Source organism: Mus musculus, chromosome 18, assembly GCF_000001635.26.
Source record: "Mus musculus strain C57BL/6J chromosome 18, GRCm38.p6 C57BL/6J".
NCBI lineage: Eukaryota > Metazoa > Chordata > Mammalia > Rodentia > Muridae > Mus > Mus musculus.
In genome coordinates this window covers 4,632,023-4,654,635 of record NC_000084.6, presented here as the reverse complement: position 1 = coordinate 4,654,635, position 22,613 = coordinate 4,632,023, and the positions used below count along the sequence as shown (strand labels likewise).

At 45.3% G+C, this 22,613-nt stretch overlaps 1 protein-coding gene across 3 annotated transcripts in view; it reads right to left on the bottom strand.

The window, feature by feature from the left end:
* Jcad (junctional cadherin 5 associated) overlaps positions 1-22,613 on the bottom strand; it is a 92,078-nt gene that overhangs the window by 28,234 nt on the left and 41,231 nt on the right. The window contains exons 1-2 of one of the 3 annotated variants that reach the window (NM_001081963.1): positions 19,605-19,707; positions 5,231-5,561 (exon numbers count right to left, since the gene is read on the bottom strand). In NM_001081963.1, coding sequence (NP_001075432.1) covers positions 5,231-5,505 — 275 coding nt within the window. In that variant the 5' untranslated portion in view covers positions 5,506-5,561; positions 19,605-19,707. Of the gene's footprint in view, positions 1-5,230; positions 5,562-17,749; positions 18,097-19,604; positions 19,708-22,613 lie in introns of those variants that run through there. The other 2 variants (XM_006525903.3, XM_006525904.3) reach the window with 2 other exon arrangements.

The following is a 22,613-nucleotide window of genomic DNA, read 5'->3' as shown; positions in this document are numbered from 1 at the left end:
TGTGTGCACTGTAGTTGTGCCCACATGTATGTGCTCCTAAATGTGTGTGATCATTCACAAGGCAAGAAAGCTTGGGATGTGGCCTATGAGTTTTTGTTCTGTTTAAGTCACTTTCAGTGGAGCCTGATAGTCACCTGGGAAGAGGGCACCTCAACTGAAGAATCGCTTCCATCAGATTGCCCTGTAGGCATGTTTGTGTAGCATATTTTTTTTTTATTGTTGATTGATGTAAGAAGGCCTAGCCCAATGTGGGCTGTGCTGCCCTTGGAAAGGTGGGCCTGGACTATATAAAAACGTAGCTGAATATGGGCTTGGGAGTAAGCCAGTAAGCAGTTCTCTGTGGTCCCTGTCTTAGTTTCCGCCTTTGGGTTCTTTGTGAATCTCTGCTCTGACTCCATTTGATGATATAAGGGTCCCAGTGAGTGTTCCTTAGCCTCTAGGGTAGCTCTCTGAGAAGGGCATGATACATGAACAGGGAAAATGCCAGGTAATGGGTATATGAACCAGGTTTCTGCAGAGTGATGTGAGCATCTGTGTCTGGGTAGTCTTCCTTGTTTGCTTGCCACTCAGACAGAATGTCTGACAAAAGCAACTAAGCAGCCAAAAGATTTCTCAGCTCATAGTTTATCATGGGGTGCCATGGGGACATTCAGATGGCAGCAGGGGCATGAGATGACTCACTTCCTCCATGTGACCTCACCTCTTAAAAGTCCCACAGCCTCCCAAAGCAGTGCCACATGTAGAGATTAAGTGCTCAAACACATAAGCCTGCCAAAAGACATTCCATACTCAGAGCACAGCAGGGCCATACGCTCAGTGTCTCATGGCCTGTAAGCTGCCCTCATCATGGCTCACTATGGGAACTAAAACCTCCACGGCTCATTGGCTGCTGCAGGGGACGTACCCTGAAGTACTTGCTGCTGCCCAACACCAGACACGATTTTCTCAAAATTTACAGAGATACAGATGTCATGCAGCTGTGGGCCCTGCTGTTAAACCATGTCATAGTCAGCTTCAGTTGTCAACTTAACTCAAACCTAGAGTTATCTGGGAAGATGGCACCTCACATTGCCTCTATCAGATTGCCCCGTGGGCATGTTTGTGTTGATTGATATAAGAAGGCCTAGCCCAGTGTGGACTGAGCCTTGAGGAGGTGAGCCTGGACTATACAAAAAAGTAGCAGAATATGGCTTGGGAGTAAGCCAGTATGCAGTTCTCCTCTGTGATCTCTGCCCTGACTCCTTTTGATGATGTAAGATGTAATAGATCCTTTTCTCCTAAGGCTTTTTTATTTTATTTTTTTGTCATGGTGTTGTATCACAGTAATAGAAAGCATACTTAGGACAACCATTATGGAACAGAAACCTGGAACCTGTTTCTGGGGCATAGTCACTGTCCACATGAGGAAGGGCCTGCCCAGCAAAGGGGATTGCACAAAACCAAGAGCCAAGGCTATCCACAAGGAGAGACAGGATGAATAATTCCTCTAGTAAGGCTATATAAACTTATGAGGTTTAGGCTAGCTAGCAGACCAGATTGCTGTGGGTCTTGGAGGTTATTTTACTTCAGGCTATAGCCCCATAGGTCTGTGCTCTGTCGAACAGGATGTGAAACAAGCTGTGCCAAAAACTTACACTGTCGTGGTCCAGCCTCTCAACTCCATGGCAGTATCACCATTATGTATACTGTGCTCTCTGGACTGTGATGCAAAATAAGCCCTCCTTCAAGTTGCAGTGCCACAGGGGAGAGGATGGTGGCCACTTCAGCTGCCTAGCTGGGAAGTCAACCCTCCTCTTCTTTCTTACCATGGAACCTAAGCCTGCCAGTCTCAATGCAGGCAAGACCGTCACCTATCCCAGAAGTCTGACATGCTGACATACTTAGATAAATGCCTGGACATCATAGTGCCAGACTAGCATGGTGACTTTGTTAAAGAATGAATATTTATGAAGCAAAAGCGCCAGCAATAGGGTTGCCGATAGAGCAGATAAGGTATCGGCCTTCAGGACAAGGCAATCCCAGAGGCTGGGAGGCCATGCTAGAGAATTCAGGGAGAGAAAGTTCCTATGGGGCTGACCTGCAGAAGTGGTACTGGGAAGGCAGAGTCTCCTGTGGGCAACAGGAAAGCCTGGAGAGTAGGTGAGGAATCAGTTGTGACTAAGCCAGGCCAGGGCCCTGGCAGCAGGAAAGGCAGGCTGGTCAGGAAGGAGGCAGCTACAGGGCCTACTGTGAAACCAGGGTCACATCATGGCAAGGGAGCCAGGCTGGCCATTGAGAATGGTCACACAGTTGGGGCTTAGAGCCTATTTTCTATGCTGTCCAGCTATAGAAGCAGAATCCCAGACATTGAGCTTCAGAAAGCAAGTTATCTCTTGTCACTAATTTGGATAAACTGCACATGTGTGAACTGACTCTTGGCCCCATCTTTGCCACTTGAACATAAAAGCTTCTTAGCAAGTTCACACATCCCTTCACCTCTGTTTCCCAGAACTGTTAATCATTCCTGTCTTGACTGTTCAGTATAACTTGATCTAAAAGTGGTGAGAGCTCTGGGCAATGTCTTCAAGGTTAGGAAACAAGTACCTTGCACGTTTGCTAATTACATCTAGAGAAGCCCTTGATTGATGTTTCAGCTGAGTGCCAGGCTGTAGGCAACTCTTGCTTGCATTGATACATATAACTGAACAATGTCCACAGACAAGCAGAACTGTACACATTATCTAATGCAGTTATTAGCATGCATCCCTTCAGTGCCTACTGAGAGGAAGGGACCCAGTCATACCTTCCCAAGAGGGTAGAGGACACAAGGTGAAGGCAGTCAGCACTTAGCAGCTGGAGGAAGAGCTCACAGGCTGAGGGCTCTCACACTGGAAGTGTGACCAGGACCTTCACTGATGCAGGGTGGCAGCCACAGATACTCAGCTTCTAGTATCCCTCCATTGCTACCCAGAGTAGCCCTTGACAAGCCACCAACACTCTCCAGGCCTCCTGCTCGTCCTCTATGAAACAACATCGCTGCCCTGCTTGTGTCTCTACAAGCTGGCAAAATAAAACAGCTGGCCTTCATGCTCACTCTGAGGTTCCACATGCACTGGCCTCTACCTTTCCAAGAATGGTAGCCAGGTGCTGTGGGCCTAACTCAAGATGTAGGGACAATGACAACACATAGGTCAGTCCTTAGCCAGAGGGGAGACACTAGAGGAGCCTTGTGATTTGCCCAGCCTCCTTACAGCTTGGAATTCAACATCCAGAGCCCCATGTGCCCAGGAGACCTGGGGATCAGCTCAGCAGAGGCCACTGTTGGGACAGAACCAGTTACAAGCCCACAGATGCACTTGTCAAGAGACCAGAGGCTGGCAGCTGGTAGAACATCATTTAGTCATTCGGATGCAGGATTTGCAAGTGCTGTGGTGTGCTTGGTTTCATCTTTAGGTTGAACTGTTTGAGTTGTTCAATACTGGCACCCACTTACTTCCCCCCAAAGCAACATCTTCTTGATGAGGAAACACTTCCTATGACATGCCTCCTAGTTTTCAGTATCATTTGGCTACCAATGGAAGAAGGTGCCTTTTCAGGTCATCCAGGGATACCTGCATGGGCAGGGGTTTCTGCACACACATTGCATTTTCTCTTTCTACTCTATAAGGTACCCTTTTCTCCAAGAGCCACTATTCGCTTTCTGGGTTGATCAGTAAATCTCAGCAACACACAGAAGAGAAGTCGTTGTCGTCCACGTGAAAACACACCAGTGTGACACACAGCTAGTCATCTGATCACCTCACTCACAACACAGAGGCTACTTACAAGAGACTGTGCCTACTTGCATAGGGTTGGGAAGGGGTATCTGGTGGGTCTCAGGAGTTTGCTCCTATACAAAGGAAGGGAAAACCCTGAGTCCAGTGTTCAAAAGGGTTCTCTAAATCAAAAAAGCAGTTCAAAAAAAAAAGTGTGTGCAGTTCAAACTCTGTAGGAAATGGAAGAAACTGGTGTCCAGGCCAACCTTGGTGCCTTGTGATTCAAGCTGAAAGAAAGACAGATGCAGCCTTAAAGCAGAAAGAAGAGAAGGCAGGAGAAAATCAAGCCCAAGTTTGCCTGGCAGTAAAGTTCTCATATGAACTCCCCTCCAGAAACCGCCAGCTAGAATGTTTCCAGAGGAGCATGGATGGCAAGCCCAAGAAGTAGCCCACAAAGGTTTGACTTTTGAAGAGCAAGGTTAAGAAAGCCCTTCCTAGCCTTGCAGCATTGGCGTCCCTCCTGAGCCCACCCAAGTGGTTAATGTAAAGAATGCCTGCCTTTACTATACAAGGCAGGAAGAGCCCTGCATGCTTCTGTGTTGCCCACCATTCAAGGCATTGAATACTCTTCAAACAAAGCCCCTTCCATCGCTATCTGGAAGCTGGGGCCCAACTAGGAAAAGGTTTTCTCTTGAAGAGTGACCTATGACCACAGACGGCTAATTCTTACCCATTCATTTAACTTAATGCCATGTTTATTTCTTTGGACCCTAGCTTCTGTCACTTTGTCACCTCTGGCTGGTTACAGCCAGCCCCAGAGTACACTGCACACCCAGAACTCTGCTTTCTATATACTTTTACTTTCCCAAGATAAGCACTGTTTGATGAAGGGATGACACTGGTTTCAGGACTCCTCTGCATGGTGGCTGAATTCCTGTTCTTACCAGCATTCTCCTGCCAACCTCCCACCCCCATTTTCTTTCATAAGGAACCACACACACAGGTATAGTTGTGCTCAGATGGGACAACCATTACAGGGACAACATCGGTGCAAAGGCAAGATGGGTCAAATGCTACAGGTGAACATGTAAACAGAGGAGCACGTGCTCCCTTCCAACTCCCTGAACTCTACATGCTACTTTTAAAGTACATGGCACTCTTGTGTCGGGTGGCATGAACGAGCTCTACAAAGCTCCAGGATGCTTCCTATTGGCCAAGCACTTTAAAAAAGAAGAAAATCAGAGCCAGGAGATGCTGTGCTTGCCTTGATGAGACTGTTTATGGGGGCTGGGGGGATGCAGGTCTGCTACGCAGCTCTGTGCTGACTACCACCAGACCTCAGATCCCAAATGTAGGCCAAGCAAAATTCAGCCCCATCTTTTACTCTCTTTCTCTCTCTCCCAACCCAGCCAAACAGGAAGAGTTGATTTACTTACATATAACCCAATGTCAAACTCCCAAGTCAAAAGAAAACTCTGGGTCAACTCAAAGCTTACCGTGCCTCAGGAGTTCTAGAAGTGCTTTGGTGCTCCCTGTGGCCTCTTGGCCTGCTGATGCGGTTTTCAGAGTTGCTCACGTGTCCTGTCCCCAGGGATGTCCTACTGTGCGTATGGGCTGTAGCGCCATCCTTGTACCCATTCAATAGGCCTTGGCCAGCTCGGGGTCCTGTCCTTGTCGACCTGCATCTCTCTGATTTGTCCTCACATGGTGCTGCGGCATCTCGGGCTGGTTTGTATCCATGAGAAATCAGGAGATCTTCCACACTATACATGCTGCAGCGTCATCAAACCTCAAAAGCTTCAACCATCACGGTGGCAGGACCCATCACTGGAAGGACAACAAAGAGCTGCATTTATGAACAGTCCCTTACCTGTACCAAGTGGACACCCACCCTCCTCAGCATCCACATGGAAAAGGTGCGATGCACTTGCTGTGCCACCCAAAGTCAGCATCCAGGTCCTTCCAGAAGAGGCCAGCAGGGTACAACACTTTACAGCAGGAAGTGCTGCCACATCTGCAGGTCATACTTTCTGGTGCCAATCTTTTAGCACTCTGGAGGCAAAGGCAGGAGGTGTTCAAGGCTTTCCAGGGACAGATGTCTAGACCTTGTTTTTAAAAGATGGGATGTCACTATGTAGCTTAGGTTCACCTTGAGAATTTAGAATCCTCCTGCCTCCAGTTTTCAAGCATGGGAATCACAGGCATGTGCTACCAGACCAGCTTGGGTCCATGCAAAACTTGTGACTTAAATCTCTTCTCAATGATTCTGTACAGTTTTCCATCTCTCATCCAAGGGTGGCCACAGACAAATTTGGCCCAGAGACCAGCATATTTAAAAGCTTACCCTATGTTAATGACTAGACCAGTGGTTCTTACCCTTCCTAATGCGGAGACCCCTTGATACAGTTCCTCATGTTGTGGTGACCTCAAACATAGAATTATTTTTGTTGCTATTTCATAACTATAATTTCACTACTATTATGGATTATAATGTAAATATCTGTTTTCTGGTGGTCTTAGAAGACCCCCGTGAAGAGTCATTCAACCCCACAAAAGGGTCATGACCCATGGGTTGAGAACCACTGGACTAAAGGCAAGAAGATCAAAGAAAGGGAATGAAGAGATTCAGTGAGGTCAGAGCAGGTGGAGTTGCCATTCACCAAGACTGGGTATAGCCCTGACCTGGGCTCCATGGCTCAGAAATGCATGCTGGCCAGTGTGCAGGTGTGAGAAAGATGCCTGCCAATGGGAACTCTGCCTGGGCCCTGCACTGTTCTGCTGACCACTGGGCACACGACACCCCCTGGAACACACAAGGAGAGCCACCTCCGGTCAGCCTGTGGATGGTCACACTTTGTAGGTCTACAACTGTCCATGGTGTCCATCTAATTTTTGAAGGTTGGAAAGCTTTGGAAGTTAGTGTCCTCATGGAAAAATCCCTGCCACCATTCCTGCCACCACTTTATGGTTTGTGGGGAGTCACAAATAGGTCATTCACATATATAGCAAAGAGGGGTTGTGGGAACAAGCCTAAGTTCAAGTCAACTTAGCAAGGACCTTGGCTAAGGACTAGAAAGAAGGGATCATGGCACAATTCAGGCTGTTTGGATGTGGGAGAAGGCTATTTAGCCAAGGATTTGTGATGGCTCCAGCCCCAGCATCCAGCACTTGATATGCTTCCCGGGAATGCTTGTTGAATGGACCCACAGATGAGCGAGTCACTAGCACACTGCTTGGAAGAAGAGTTTGGAGTTAGACAGATACACTGTATAGGTCGATATGGGAGTGGAAATGTGGCACTTTAAGCAGACTCTGGGTGTGGTGACCTCAGGAGTAAAATCGTGGCTTAGAGACAGACTGGTGGCCCATAAAGGCCCCATGCCCGTGAGTCTGCAACTTCATATGGAGATGCCTGTAGTGTAACCCTTCCTCACAAAATTGTCATGTGGGCTACTGTCTTACTGGAGTCTGGTAAGTCATCCCAACCCTTTGCACTACAGTCATATTCAGAAAGCCCTCAATGGGACAACAACCCACACTAAGGCATATGTCTTTCAGAAGAGATCCAGCTTCATCAAAGCCAGAGTGATCTCAGATGACTGAGGTCAAGGGAGCTCCGACGTCAGAAGTCTTATCTGTCTTTCTCTCTGGGGCCTGCAACTCACAGCAAATGGGAGTAGAGCGCAGGCTTCAGTGCCCAGGGTGGAGCCAAGGGCCTATCCACAGGCCTTACTCATAATCCCGAAGGCCCCACCACCATGCAGGTTCATGGAAGACCTCTGCCCCTTAGGTATACTCTTCACAGCTTAGCCTCTGCCTCATCTCCATATCCATGTGAGCACTGACCCCTCTTCTCATGAGTTTCTGTACACTATTATTCTGACACCTGATGCATTTGGCTAGCTTCTTTGATGTCACTCTGATTTACAATGGGATGGGCTGCATTAAGAGGCAGCAGTTCTCTGCTATAAACACATTATCTGCAGTGGCCTCTAAGACAGACAGCTGAAGAAGGGGCTCAGGCACCCAAGGAGTTTCTATTTCCTTCTAGTTCTGGGATACCAACATTGCCAGTCAGGGGCATTAAACAGTATCCCTCATGCACCACTCGAGGTGGCTATAAAGACAAATACATGATAAAACCTGACCTGCACAGAGGCTCTCACTGTCATCAAAGCTGTTTTGTAACCTGCAAAGTTGAGAGTATAAACACCACAGTGTTAGACACACTCCAGGGCTGGTGAGCTACCCTTTTCAGATGTGGTCCTTGGAGTGGGTAAGGAACCACCCCAAGCTTTCCTACATGCACAATGGAAGCAAACCATCTTCCCAGCTTCCTGGACTGTTCCGGAAGCCAGTAAGAACACATACACATCAGACAGATGCTGTGCCACACTGTCCATTTTCACCTTTGCCATTTTTGTCTCTTTTGATATCATTTAGTATATTGCTCATGATTTCCAACCTCATCCTCACTTGGTATCAGGGCATACTCAGCCTCTTCAAGTAACCAAGAAGAAAATATTGCTTTGGAAGAAGGAAACATTAAGAAGTATTTCCTAGGAGCACAGAATCCACCAAGCTTTCTGAACTAATAATGAAGAACACACATTCTCTGTCTGTAAGGACCTTACTGTCTGGCTGAACAGACAGTAGGAGAGCAGACAACTGAAACTAGGCATGTGTGTGTCAGAGACATGCTAGGAGCTTCCCCCTCCCCCCATGGGGTTACAGCTCCTTGACATGGATGAAAGCAGGGTGACTGGAAAGAGACCCTGTCCAGTCTCAAGGGATTGAGAAGGCCTCTGGAAGATTCTTTCTTAGTCAACACAAAACACTGCCCAGATTGTAGTTAGTATTATTTTGCAACCAGTCCATTCAATACATTTCTTCCTAGTCAGGCATGGTGGTTCATTCCTCAGCACCCAGGAAACTGAGACAGAGGACTGTCCTAAGTTTAAGGCCAGCCTGGGCTATCTAGCAAATTCTAGGTCAGCTTGGGATGCAATGTTGAGTCCTGTCTCAAACAAACAGAAAAAAGGATTTTTTTTTCTTTTTTGTCTCATGGAAGGGTTTGAGAGTGAGATATCACTAACAGGCTCTTGTGTTTTGGACACCTTTCTCCAATTGTTGGTGTTATTTTGAGAGGCACTGTGGGGCCTGTAAGGAATGAGGAATAATATGCAGTGAGCCCAGTGGGTTATAGTCCCACCCACTCTGGCTGGAGTTTTCTGTTCCCTGACCCACCATGATTCTTGTGCACCTGCGGCTGCATGCTGCTACTGCCATGGTGGAGTATGTCCTGAGGAGCATGGCTCAGTTATTCTCCCTTAGGTCACAGCAATGAGATTAGTAACTAATATATTTTATTTTCTTGAAGTAAGCACTCATATGGAAATATCTAAGAAAGTGATCAAGACAGCTACTAGTCTTAGCTACTTACCTACTAAATCACTTCACAAACCACTTGTTTGAAAAACACCATGTGGATGTCATCCCTCTGATGGTCAGGGTGCAAGGCAACGATCTCCCAGGTATGGTCAATAGTTCGATAGGAATTTCTCCATGAGAAATCCCTTGGCCTAACAAGTCCCTTGCTATCCTCTCAACAGCAAACAGAGTTGTTCCACGTACCCAAATTTGGCTTTTTATGGATGGCACAGCCACCACATGCTGCTGCTTTTCTGATCTTCAGAGTACACCTGGAGGAAGAATCAATTCTGTCCTCACTCTGTGAGGACACTGAAGCTTGAAGCTGAGGGTCCCTGACCACTTAACAGCACAGCTAGCATGCAGCTGAGCGTACTTCACTCTGGTGTCTGGCTTAAGAAGGCCACCAAGAAGTTTTATGTGTCTGCATCTGTTGGGCTTTTCTGTTCCAACATTCCTTGAGGAACTCCACCACAATGGAAGCTGATCATCTAGTGAAGGGACTTGTGACCCAGGGACCCTGTCATTGGGGGATGGGAGTTCAGCTGTTTCTCATCTCAGAGAGAATCTATTGCACATGTCTGTTTCAGCAGCAGAGGTGAAGGGCAGATATGAAGTGTGCTTGTGACATCAGAAAGCCACATGCTTTCATGTGTTAGGTGGTCTTCATATCCAAGCTTCAATTTCCCAATATGTAAATGGATCTGCCATCTCTGACCCCAAGAGAGAATGGGAGGCTGTAGACTTAGTCATTGCTGCTAGGCTCCAAGATATCCCTGTGTAGACAAGAGGAATCAGGGGTGATCTGACAAGGACAAGCTAGCTTAGTGAACTCCTCATGAGCCCTTCAGTCCTGTGCCCTTCCCAAGTTTGCTCTTGCACAACTTGGCCTAAGTCAAATAAGCCTTTCACTAAAACAAACATTGTAAGGCTACACACACAAAGAAGGGAAACTGTTCTGTAAGACTTCTCTGTTCGTGTATAAAAAGGTTTATGCTGAGCATGTAATTAATATTCTAAGAATAGTTAAGATAATGCAAACTTTGGGGATTTCATTCCTGTTTTCTATACATTTAAAACTTAGATTTTAAAGGCCACTGTAGCAAGCTGGAGTGATGGCTCATCAGTTAAGAGCAGTGACAGCTCCCTCACTCTGTGAGAGCACACTGAAGCTTGAACCTGAGGGTCGCTGACCACCACTGACTGGCACAGTCAGCATGCAGCCTCTTCTGGAGGACCTGGCATGGTACACATGTGGTGGAGACATACATATGGGCAAAATACTTCACACACATAAAATAAAAATAAATACATCTTTTTAAAAAGATGAAGACAGGTGTAGCCCTCGGGAAACATAAGCAAGAGGGTCTGTGCATGGTCAAGGCCAGCTAGAGCCACATAGTGAGAGAGTATGTCAGAAGGAAGAAGGGGTGAAGGAGGGAGGGAGGAGGGAAGAAGGAAGAAAAGAGAAAGAAATAGAAAGAAGAGGAGGAGGAGGAAGAAGAAAAGGAAGAAAAGAAAGAAGAGGAAGAAAAGAAAGAAGAGGAAGAGAAGGAAGAGGAAGAGAAAGAGGAGGGGGAGGAGAAGAGAAGGGGGGAAGATGAGGAAGAGGAGGAGGAAGAGGAGTAGGAGGAGAAAGAGGAGGGGGAAGAGGGGGAGGATGAGGAAGAGGAGGAGGAGGAAGAAAAGAAAGGACAAGCAAAATCCCAGAGAGCAAACCTTCTATCTCAATGGACAACAAACACAGAAACCAAATCAACACTGAGTCGGAAGGAAGGCCAGCTTTAGCCCCAACATCCTTTGTTTACTGCTATAGGACTGATTTAAATTATGCTTTCATGAGATGGTACCAAAAAAGAAACACGTATTAGTATGCAGGGTATCATTTAGGTGGAGAAGGGAGGTGAGCTAGAGAAGTCAGGAGGCTGCGGAGCCAGGGTTCCTTTCTGGGCTTTGTGACTCACTCAGGAGATGTAGCTTACATCTTACCATCCCCGTGTTTCCCTTGGGAATGTTTGTGACTAGCCATGAACTAACTATTCTAAACAACTCCAGTAGGTCCACAACACATTCATAATTAATGTATTTTTTACTGTCCTTGTCCCATAACCCCAATAAACTCTACACAAAAAGACATACCCATGTCAGGTGCCTCACAACTGCCTGTAACTCCAGCTCTGTGAAATCTAACTGTTCTGGCCTCCAAAGGCACCTACAATCACATGCCCTCACCAATACATGCACACACACACATGCATACATATATTTTAAAATAATGAAAATACTTTGAAAATAATAATAAACCTGAGAGGGGACACACATGAACCTTGTATTGTAAGTGTGCAATCCCTGGACACCAGAGAGATGATAGAACGGACACAGTGAGTGACTGCCAGGTGACAGAGACTATATTTGCTGCCTAGTTTTCCTTTGAATTCCCAGGAAGAACCTAATGTAGACTTGGCTATTTACGCTTCATAAATAAGGGTTCTAAGGTTGTATGTCCAAGGTTGCACAATTTCTAGGTGGCAGCCCTGAGATTTTCCCAGGTCTGTCTAGGATGGAAGTTCAGGCTAACCTTTAGATCCCACCACTTATATCTCCCTTCCTACCATTAACCAGATTCCTGATTTACCAAATAATGCATGAACACAGATAAGGAAGGAGAAAGATGTGGTGGCACCGGCTGACAACTGCATTTAAAAGAACCCCTGCTTTACTGCTTAGCATGAAGGAGGCTCCTGTTGCTCTCCACACATAACCATTTCTCACTTGACTGTCTCCAGGGCATTGATCAATACTCGTGCAAATTGATAGATACTCAACAAAGTGAATTACTTGGAAATATACTGTTCAACATCAGGCCACTTAAGTCACCATGGGTTTCAGCTTCTTCCTAAGTAAGCCCATTAAGTAAAACCGAAAAAAAGCACACGAACCAGGACATCCAGGCCAGACAAGAAAGGGGGCAGCACCAAGAGCCCTGCATTCTTACAGGAAACAAGAGCATCCGCCTGGAAACAGCCACTGCTACCTGTGATGCTGACAATCTGGAAGGAACGGTCAGTGGGCTTGAGGAAATAGGGCTGTGGGATGGTGAACCTGATGGGAAAGGGAAGGAGCAGAGTGCCTGAGGAAGGGCAGAACAGCAGCTACAAAGCCACTCCCTGGGAGAGAGGGAACAGGAGTAAGCTTGCAAGCAGGGGGAAATCCATGCATTTTACACTAATGTAGCTAAGTCAACAGTCAAAACATTTGTAGATAGTATTATTGTTTCAGGAGATAATAATTTATTTTTGATGCAACCAACCTGTGCTGGCTAGTTTTATGTCAACTTGACACAAACCAGAGTCAATAGAGAGGAGAAAGTGTCATTTGAGAAAATGCCTCCATCAGATTAAGTAGGCAGCTTTGTAGGCATTTTCTTAGTTAGTGATTGATGTGGGAGGGCCCTGTCTGGTGCCCCTGGGCTGGTGGTCCTGGATTCTGTAAGAAAGCAGTCTTAACAAGCCTCGGAGAGCAAGTCAGTAAGCAGCACCCTCTATCACCTCTGTACCAGCTCTTACCTCTAGGTCCCTACACCGCTTGAGTTCCTGCCCTCACTGCTTTTGATGGAGAACTATGAATGAAATAAGCCCTTTCCTCCCCAACAACTAAGGGACCACCCATTCCCAAAATTTTCGTTTTCCTCCCAATAACTATGAATAAATTTTTTCTATCAAACTTCTTTTTTTTTTTTGTCCCTCCAAAGTAGCTGAGTGAGACTACTTAGACCAGTGATTCTCAACCTGTGGGTCGTGACCCCTTTGGCAACCCTCTGTGTCCAAAACCATTTACATTATAATTCATAACAACTGCAAAATTACAGTTATGAAGTAGCAATGACAATATTTTGTTTTGTTTTGTTTTTCAAGACAGGGTTTCTCTGTGTAGCCCTGGCTGTCCTGGAACTCACTCTGTAGACCAGGCTGGCCTCGAACTCAAATCTGCCTGCCTCTGCCTCCCAAGTGCTGGGATTAAAGGCGTGCACCACCACCGCCTGGCGACAATAATTTTATGGTTGGGATTGGTACAGCATTAGGAAGATTGAGAGCTATTGACTCAGACCAACTTATTTCTCAGTTCTAAATCATCTGTATCCTTAATATTCAAATGTCTGAATTATAAAATAGGAAGCTGCAGATAACAATGTCCTTGCATTAGGACAGAGCACTGCTTATAACCCCTGTGTTAGCACAAGTATAGGGGTGTGGTGAAAGAGAGTGTGTGTCTATATGTGAGTATGTGACTTGTGTGTGAGAGAGAAAGCGTGTGTGTGCGAGAGAGGAGAGTATGTTAGTGTGTGAGTTGTGTGGTTCATAATATATGTATATGAGAAAGAATCTATATGGGAGTATCTGAGTGTATGAATTGTATATGTTTAGTTTGAAAGAGTTGAGTGTGTGTACAAGATGTGTGTGTGTGTGATTTATATGTTTTGTGTGTGTGAGTGTGTCTGTGTGTGTGTGTGTCTGTCTGTGTGTGTATGTCCCGATGGATCCTGGGACATTGCAGAAGAAAAGCAGGGCTTTAGATCCCAGAAAGAGCACAGTGAACAACTTTAGCTCTTCACAGCTAGGGAATTCAGGACCTCCCTCCAACCTGCCTCTCATGTGATGAACAACACTATTTTTCCCAGTCAGCTGAACACAGAAAAAAAAAGTACAGTGTGTGGCCATGACATGGAACAAAGCTAAATAGGTCATACGCAGATAGACCCTCTGACCTTAGCCTCATTAGCACCCACGCAGAGGCCACACCAGAGAGCAGAGGCAAATGGCCTTACAGTGAACACAAGCAACCAGCAGTTCTCCATTCCAAACAGCACTCTTGCTCCAGCCTATATTCAATAGTATGCTTATTTAGCGTGGGGTACGTCAGATACTAGGTGTGCTGGCTCTGGGCACTGGAGAAGATAAAGATGAACCCTTCATGGTGAGGACGCTACACTGTTGGTGGTATTACTTCAATTATGCAAAGTCCCATCACTTGGAGCACAGAGCAGCAAATGGATGACATTTAAAAGTTACCAATTTCTTCTCATTTGTAAAAATAACAATATTCTATTTTTGTATTTATAGTCATAAATCTTCCCAAGACAGGGAAGGGAACAGAATATCAATAAACTCATTACCAAAACCAGAACTTTTCTCTAATTTTGTATTAGAATACGACCTGAATATTAAAAGACAAATGCTTGATTAAAAACCTGAGAGAATTCATTCATCTAAACATCAAAAAATAAAAATCAAATTGTTGAAGACATACAAATTAAACCAAATTGTGACCAACCACACCCCCAGATTATCAAAGCTTAAAAAATACATAAGTTTTATTCATGTGCATGTGTACAAGTATATGTGCCTTCAGAGTTCCAGAAGGGGGTGTTCTAGAAGCAAGCCACCTGTTACGGGGGCTGGGAATTCTGGATCTTCTGCAAGACCAAGACACTCTTTACACTGCTGAGATCTCTCTCCAGTTTCATACATTTGCAAAAGCATGCTTGCTGCTGAGGACGATATAGAACTCTATGTGTGTGCAAATGGATAGTTCCTTATCTACCAGTGGTTACGAGCCACAACTGATGATACCTGCCTTTAATTACAGCCAATGGGAGGCGGAGCCAAGAAGGACTGGCAAGTCAGCCTAGACAACACAGCTAGATTCTATTATAGTCAAGTAAGGCAAGCATGGGTACACCCTATGGACTACAGTTTCATTTCTTGGGACCCATTCTAATGACATAAGCAGAGGTGCATACATATAAATTCAATGCTATGTATACAAGTTATATTCATGAAAGTATGCTGAATTAAATGTCTGTTTAGTAGGACATTAAATACATGGGAGGGTTGAAGTTTGCATAAACATGTGTAAAATTGTATTTTCAGCTATCTGAGGCACAGAAAAGTGTCACAGCTGACATGGGGGTAGAGAACTGAATTTGGATTCTCTGCAAGAGCTGTGTGTGTTTTTAACCACTGAGCCATTTCTCCAGCCTGGTGTACTAGTTTATCATTAAAGCAGTTCCCATATAGTCATTACACAGAACTTGGTTGCACATTACACTGTGACTTAAACTATATCTATGTAAGTTATTAGTTTAATATGATCACTTATATTGTCAGTATGGAATAATATAGCTCCTAACACAGCTCACCACTGACAAAATTGATTTTTCAAAACTTTAATAGTCTGATAAATGAACAGCTGTTTGTCTGGTTTCTTGTAATTTTTGGTTTGTATTCTAGTTTTAAAAAAAACTTTAAAATAAAGTATTATTAGGTACAATTAACTGTATGCATCTTTGAAAATATGTCTCATATCAGAAAGAATCAATGACCATAAAAGAAATGGTGGAAAAAAAGAATAAGAAACTAAGAAATGATATGAGGTTCTACTATATGGCAAGTGTCCCATTTGTCAAAGGCTCCTCATCTGTTTCCTGAAGCCTCAAGTCATCTGCTCTGATGCTGAAACCCAACACAAGATGACAACTTGAAAGCAATGCCTCCCTCTCAAAGATACTCCCAAACTCCTCGGCTGTGTCCATGACATTCCACACTTAAGATGTAATTGGTCCCTTAAACTGTTGGCAGTTCAGTGTAAATATTTCCTCAACTGACAATGTGTAGGTCTAACTATATAATTAATATACAACAAAGTGCTGTTTTTAAACAAGGGGTAAATAGGCAAGACAGGAAAAAAAAAGCCAGAATGGGATACGTCGTTAAGGATAAGTGCATTTGTAAAGCTTTCTCCTCCAGTGGTGGAAGTGTGTTTTATCATGAACAAGAAGTCTGTCAGTGCCCTCGCTAATCCTAATTATTAAATAAATAACTGCACAGTTCTGTTTTAAGTCCTGAGAGAAGTTCTTACAAACTTGTTTCCATAGCTCCCAGTGCGATGACCTCCATGGCAGGGCACTCTCAGGTTGTCCAACTTAGGGAAGCCGAGAAGCACACACACACTCAGTGCGAGTAATTGTTTGGGTAAGACAAGCATCATTGAACTGACTTTTCTTAAGGTGACAAGAAAAAAAAAACAGATAGAAAACTGGTTTAAGGTTTTTAAAATGTCTTGGAACGCTGTTAATGGCGGTGAGTGGGACTGGTGCTAAGTGGTTTTTAAAGGAAAAGGGAACACAATGTCAAATGTCATGTGCTTAATTTTTAAAACAAGTATTGCCTCTTCTAATTCTCCATTTCCTTTTTCTACTATTAAGGTCAGAGGGGACACACACACACACACACACACATACACAGAAACACTCATACATACACATTGACACACACGTGTTTATACACAGACACATGCACACAAACAACACACTTGTGCATGTACATGAACATACCCAGACATGCACATACACATATATACACAAAACATACACAAACACACATTCATACACATACACACAACACACACACACACACACACACACACACACACACACACAGGCCTTTTCTTTCACCTCTAAGTTCTGTGTCACACAATTAGTACTTTGGTCACCTCACTCCAGTTTTATGAGACCCTAAGAACCTCAGTAACATTTCTGAAAGATTACATGTCATTAAGAAAAGACAAAAACAAGTCAATTTTTGTTTGATTTTGTTTGTTTGTTTGTTTGTTTGTTTTGTTTTGTTTTTTAACCCTCTGGAACTTGTTGTTGTTTGGGGGGAAATATAAAGTCTGTAATAGTTTGAAAATTTCTAATTTCATATCATCTCGCCAACTGTCCCAGGACAGCTTTGATTACACTTTTAGTGATTAGCTGTTTTTTTTTTTTAATTTTTAAAATATCTCCAGACTAAAAAGGCAGCAATGTTTTATAAAAATGTGAACGCTCAAATTATTTCATGTAATTTTTACTTACTAATTATAAAAGTCATGAAGTTATTTCAAAAGTTGCAAAACATTGCAAAACTCAGTTATTCAGTAAAAGAAAGAAGATAGTTCCCAGTGACCTCGCGTGATCGTGGGGTCAGTTGCTGGTTCCGCACCTCCCCAGCAGATGCTGGCTTCCATTCTTATTTCCTGACATCTTTCACATATATCTTGGTGCCTGCTCATAACAGTATGGCTATGCAGAAGAGCCAGGCTACAAAGCATAACACAGCCAGACTCATAAGAAGGTACCTGACAATACATTTTTTGTGTAGCTAAATCACATCATCTATAGAAAGTTGTCAGGAAATGTATTTATAGAAAATAAAAGTGATAAATATGTTTTAAACAAGATCCTTCAAATCAAATGAAAATTACTATAATCAGGGGATGAGGCTCTATTCTGTGTTAAAGGATGTAGCAAAGAGCCCAAGGTAGGCCTTTCTTTTCCAGGATTCTGGATTGAACAAACTGGGGTGTCTCAGCATTCATCACCAAGGGGTAAACTAACATCTGCTATAACCAAAAGAAACTGCAGCTAGGGTTTAGCCTCAGCCGAGGGGGAGTTCAGAGATAAAGTCTTGGCTTATCAAGTAAAACACACAACAGAACAATCATTTTAGCCCAACACTATGTTCTAAACTCTCCAGATTAATTACCTTCAAGTCTCGCCAAGCTCATTAACACAGAAACTGGCCTCCGACCATGTTCCCTGTTCACTGTTCCTCCAAAGGAAGATGCCTCTCCCAGCAGACAGGGACTCTGGATCTGCGGGAGCGTTAACTCCAGAACTTCAGTGCTCACAGTATATACAGGACTTATCTCTAAATTGCATCCCACAAAGCAGATTTCTAATATCTTCTTAGATGTGCCTTTTTTAAGGTGAAAAACTGACCTGTATCTATTTTTCTTGTATATCTCCAAAGGCCAGTTAACATTTTATACAGTGGGAACGATACCCAGCTTGCCTCTGGAAGCCGTGACCTCTCGAATGAGTTATCAGATAACTCTGATGAGCCTGTCAAGCCCTCCAGAGCTTGTGGCTGCTCAGGCGTGGCCTGTGTTCCAAGTGGCTGGAAAAACAAACTTCTCCCTCCCCTGCACCAGACTTCTGCTCCCCTATCTCCCTAAGTCTCTTGAGCTCCCTGGGCCCTCACCTCCCAGTATCAGCAGCACAGGCTCTGCAGGAGGAAGGACCACAGATTAAAGGCCTGTGTTCAACAAATACTTGCTTGCCCACTGCAGTGGGAGTCAAAGTTTGCCCCATTGTGCTCTGCCCAGAATAACAGGGAAAAACTTTCAGGAAACTTGTTCAAGAGGTGATAAAGAATTAGACCAAGGAAAGACCAAAGACACAGAATATTTTGGAAAACCAAGGAAATGTCTCAAATTCCCAATTTCACAGAAAAAGTCCAAACAACTCCTATGAAATGGAACCTCCATAATACTCCCAGAGTCCTCTGTAGGTGTTCCTGTTGTGTTAGTCTCAATCCAGCCATCTAAAATTCTAAAACCACCTGGCAAAGACTGGTTCCTGGAGTTTTACCTACTCCGTGCTTACCCCCACTGAATCTAGTCCACTTTTTCCTATGTATCTCACATACAGAGTATTTCTGGGTGCCAGAATCCCACCTCTCACCTCCCCCTCAGGACTCCTCCCATCTTCTAACGTTCAGTTCCAATCCCTAGATTATCTTTGCTTCTCTAAAAAAAGCAAAGATCCAAAGAAAGAAAACACGAGTCTGTAGGAGAAACAGATTAAACTGTCCCAGACAGGAAAAGCCTAGGAGTTGTGTGGTCCAGCCAGGGCCGGCCTCGCAGACTTGGGCAGGGAGACCACAAGAGAGCGTGGATGAGACCCGGCCAGGGCACGGCCGGGCTGTGCTGACTGAAGTTCCCCGCCAGATATTTTCCTCCCCAAGAGGAGCCCGAGGCACTCAGCCTCCTGGGCCAGACACAAGAGGGTACGGGTGCAGCAGAGGCTGGGGTCCCGGGGTCCGGGGTCCCGGGTCACCAGGGCTGGGGATGGTGCGAGGAGGCTCTGCTGGTCTGGGCGTGGGGGTGCGGGCGGCTCCATCCCGTTGAGCCGCTTAGCGGACTGCCAGCCACTCCCCGGCGGGTGGTGGGGCCGGGCCGGGACCGGAGCGGGCGCGGCCACTCCCGTTGTCCCACCGCGGGTCCCGCGGGCCAGGGCGTCGTGGGAACCCGGACTGTCAGTCCTGGAATGGAGGGTCCGCCGGGTTGAGGCGCGGGACGAGGGGGAGACCCACGCGAGACCCGCGCTCTCTGGAGCCAACATCAGCCGGGCCTCCTCCCCACTCCGGGCACCTGAACTGCGGCCGCCGCCCTCGGGACCCGGACTGGGCTGCAACCCGCTGCGCGGGCGTCCCCTCACGCCAAGACAGGGACCCAACAATATCCGGGCTAGAGAAGTTGGGGGCGCGCGCGGGAGGCTGAGGCGGGGCCCGCGGGACGCCGTGGGAGCGACCCAAACGGACGGCTGCCAGGACTTACCGACCGGTTCCCGCATACTGTCCCGCGCCACAGCCGCTGCCGCTTCGCCCGGCGGGGACCAGCACGAGCCACCCAGCCTGCTACTACCGGGTGGAGCATGCTCGGAGCACACTCGCATGCCCCGCCCTCCGCCCCGCACAGTCCCGCCCACCGCCCAGCATCGCTCCGCCCACCGCCTGACTTGGTTCCTTCCCTCCTTAGGGAGCAGGCTTCTGAAGGGAGAAGGCTGCACCTGGATCCAGGCTGGGACAAGTGCTTCAGGAACAAGGAACAGCGCAGCTGGCACAGGGCTGTCCATCCTTTCCCCTCTTCTCCTGTCACTGTGTTTGGACCGTGTCAACCCTGGGCAAATGTCCATATACACAGGAACATATATACACTTATATTAAGTCACTCGCTAATACATACAAACATCCATATACTGACACACGCACGCGCACACACACACACACACACACACACTCACACGATGGCATGAAAGGCAGAAAGCAGTGATACGACAGCCTAATCTTTTAATGATTAGGTGCCATGGGAGCTCTACTATCCCATCCTCTTTGGAGAGGCGAGGAAGACAAATGTGGGGAAGGATTTGCCACATGCAGGCTGTGGACATAGTAGGTGTCTGGTAGGACACTTCAGGCCCTGCTGAATATTTCCTGATGCCAGCCTGGGTCCTTGTTTCTTTCTTGCAACATCAGGGCAGAGAGCTCAAAGCACTGTTCAGACTTAGTGGGTGACGTTCAAACCTTGGAGAGCAAAGAGAGGACTTCAAATGGCAAAGTTACTGAGGATTAGAGAGAGTGCAGGGACATTGGCCAGATCCAGATCCACTAGGGCAATGGACCAATTGTTTTGCCACTTATTATGAAGTCATCATGCAGGGATGGATTGTTTCAATAGTGAATGCCAATGCCAACTCAATGAACTCAGAAATGTGTGTTGGAGGGCACTGTTTTAATCAGGGTTCTCTAAAAAGGAACCTAATAAACCACAAAAGGAATCTAAAAAGTTCCACATATACATTTGGTTGCTTACATGCTTTGGTCTGAGTAATCCAACATCATCTGTTTCCTGACAGATCTGGTAGTTGTTCAGCCTACAGTACTGAATGTCTCAGCTGTCCCATAGTGATGCTGGACTTCCAGATAGGTCCTAGAAAGCTTCAGATGTTTTGGTCTACATTGGAATCCTGAAGAAGGAGGTTCTCAAACCACCGAAGAAATGGATCAAAAGAACAGGACAGATGAATTGTCCATTGAGACTGACGGCAAGCAGGCAAAAAGCAAAAGCTTCCTTCCTCCATGTCCTTTTTTGTGACCTGCCACCAGAAGCTGTGTCCAGATTTAGGATGGAACTTCTGATTTCAAATGATCCAACCAAGAAAAATCCCTTACAGGTGTGCCTATCTGCTTGAGTTAATTCCATGTGTGGTCAAGTTGACAACCAAGATTAGGCTCTGAACGAACACAACCACAAGTACCTCTTTTCTAAGCCCATGATCACAAATGTGTGTGTATCCACAGACTCTGTGTAGAGTACCTATATCTTTGTTGCACTTATTTGCTTCTGTCTTACCCACATGGAGACAAACACTCTGCAAGACTGTTTATCAGCCATTGAACTGAAATCAAGATGTGTCTTCCCAGAGAACAACATGGTGTTGTTGAATTTCTGGCTCAACTCCACCAAAGTTTCATAATGGAGCTAAGATGCCATACAGTTGCAGTAGAAAAGCAACATTGATAAGATACCAAGACACTGAACCAAAAAGGAAGAAATAAGAATGTTTTGGCAGAAAGACTGGTAAGGCACATTTAATTAGGAAAAGTAGTGAGACTAAAATCCTTCCATTCAAAAGAAGGCAACTTCACAATTTCATGGATTTTTGTATTTCCTAGACTCTCCTGGACCCCTCTCCAAGTCTTTAGCTTCATCGTTATTCACTCCAGTGCATTGTAGCAAGGCCTTACTTAGGCCATGTTTTACACAAGAAAGAGAAGGAAAACTATTAGGAGGGGAGAGAGCAGTAGCATGGGTGGCGGTGGAGTTGGGGAGAGGGTCAAGATCAGAGGTGGGGAGACTTTGAAAAAGAAAAAGATGAGTGTGAATGGGCCATCATCAAACAACAGGCATAAGGAGACCAGGGATCGTGACAAGTGGTGGGGACAGTCTCTTCGGCTAATTTTCACACTGGCCACCAGTGTGTAGACATGCTGTGATACAATAAGTATCTAGAGCTTGAACTCAAGCACTCAGGAGGCTGAGGCAGGAGGATGATTAGTTCAAGTCAGCCTGACTCCATGACAAGACCCTGTCTCAAAGACAAATAAACACATAAGTAAAAAGCAAACAGTCTGTGAAAATATTTATAAAAACAAGTATATGTAAATATGCATGTTTTATATGCACATTTATATGCACACACATGTTTGTGGTTACGGTTTTATATTGAAGACCATTTCTTCATAAGGCAGATCTTGGCAATTCAGAAAATACCTTTATATATTTTATTTTGACCCTAAAAGGACTAGCTTGCCTTCTCCTAAACTCCCAGGTTCCCAGTCATCACTTTCCAGAATCTTCAGCTCCTTTTCTCTCATCTACTTGATGTTGGAGGATAAAAACATAAAGGGAAACAGCCACTGGCTTTGTATTGTAAAATATAGAATTTTGTGGAAAAGAATTTTCATAACAATAGTGCTATAAACATAGGCTAGAGAGCACATGCTCACCCAGCCCGGACGCTCGGTGTCCCCACCTTCCTCTAAATCCTGGATAAGAGGTTTTACAGACTCAGGAAGGAACTTAGATTATTGAGTCATGGGACAGATGTGCATTGACCAGAGAAAGAATACTTAAGAAGGAAATTTAAAAAAAAAAAAAAAGAACAAATTCTGTTTCTTTAATTCAATTTCTTTTTAAGCACTTAGGACAACTCTCCCATGCCCTTTCTTTGGGGCTCTTCTCTGATGGCCACAAAGTGTTCTTTGGTTAATTTAGATACTGTTT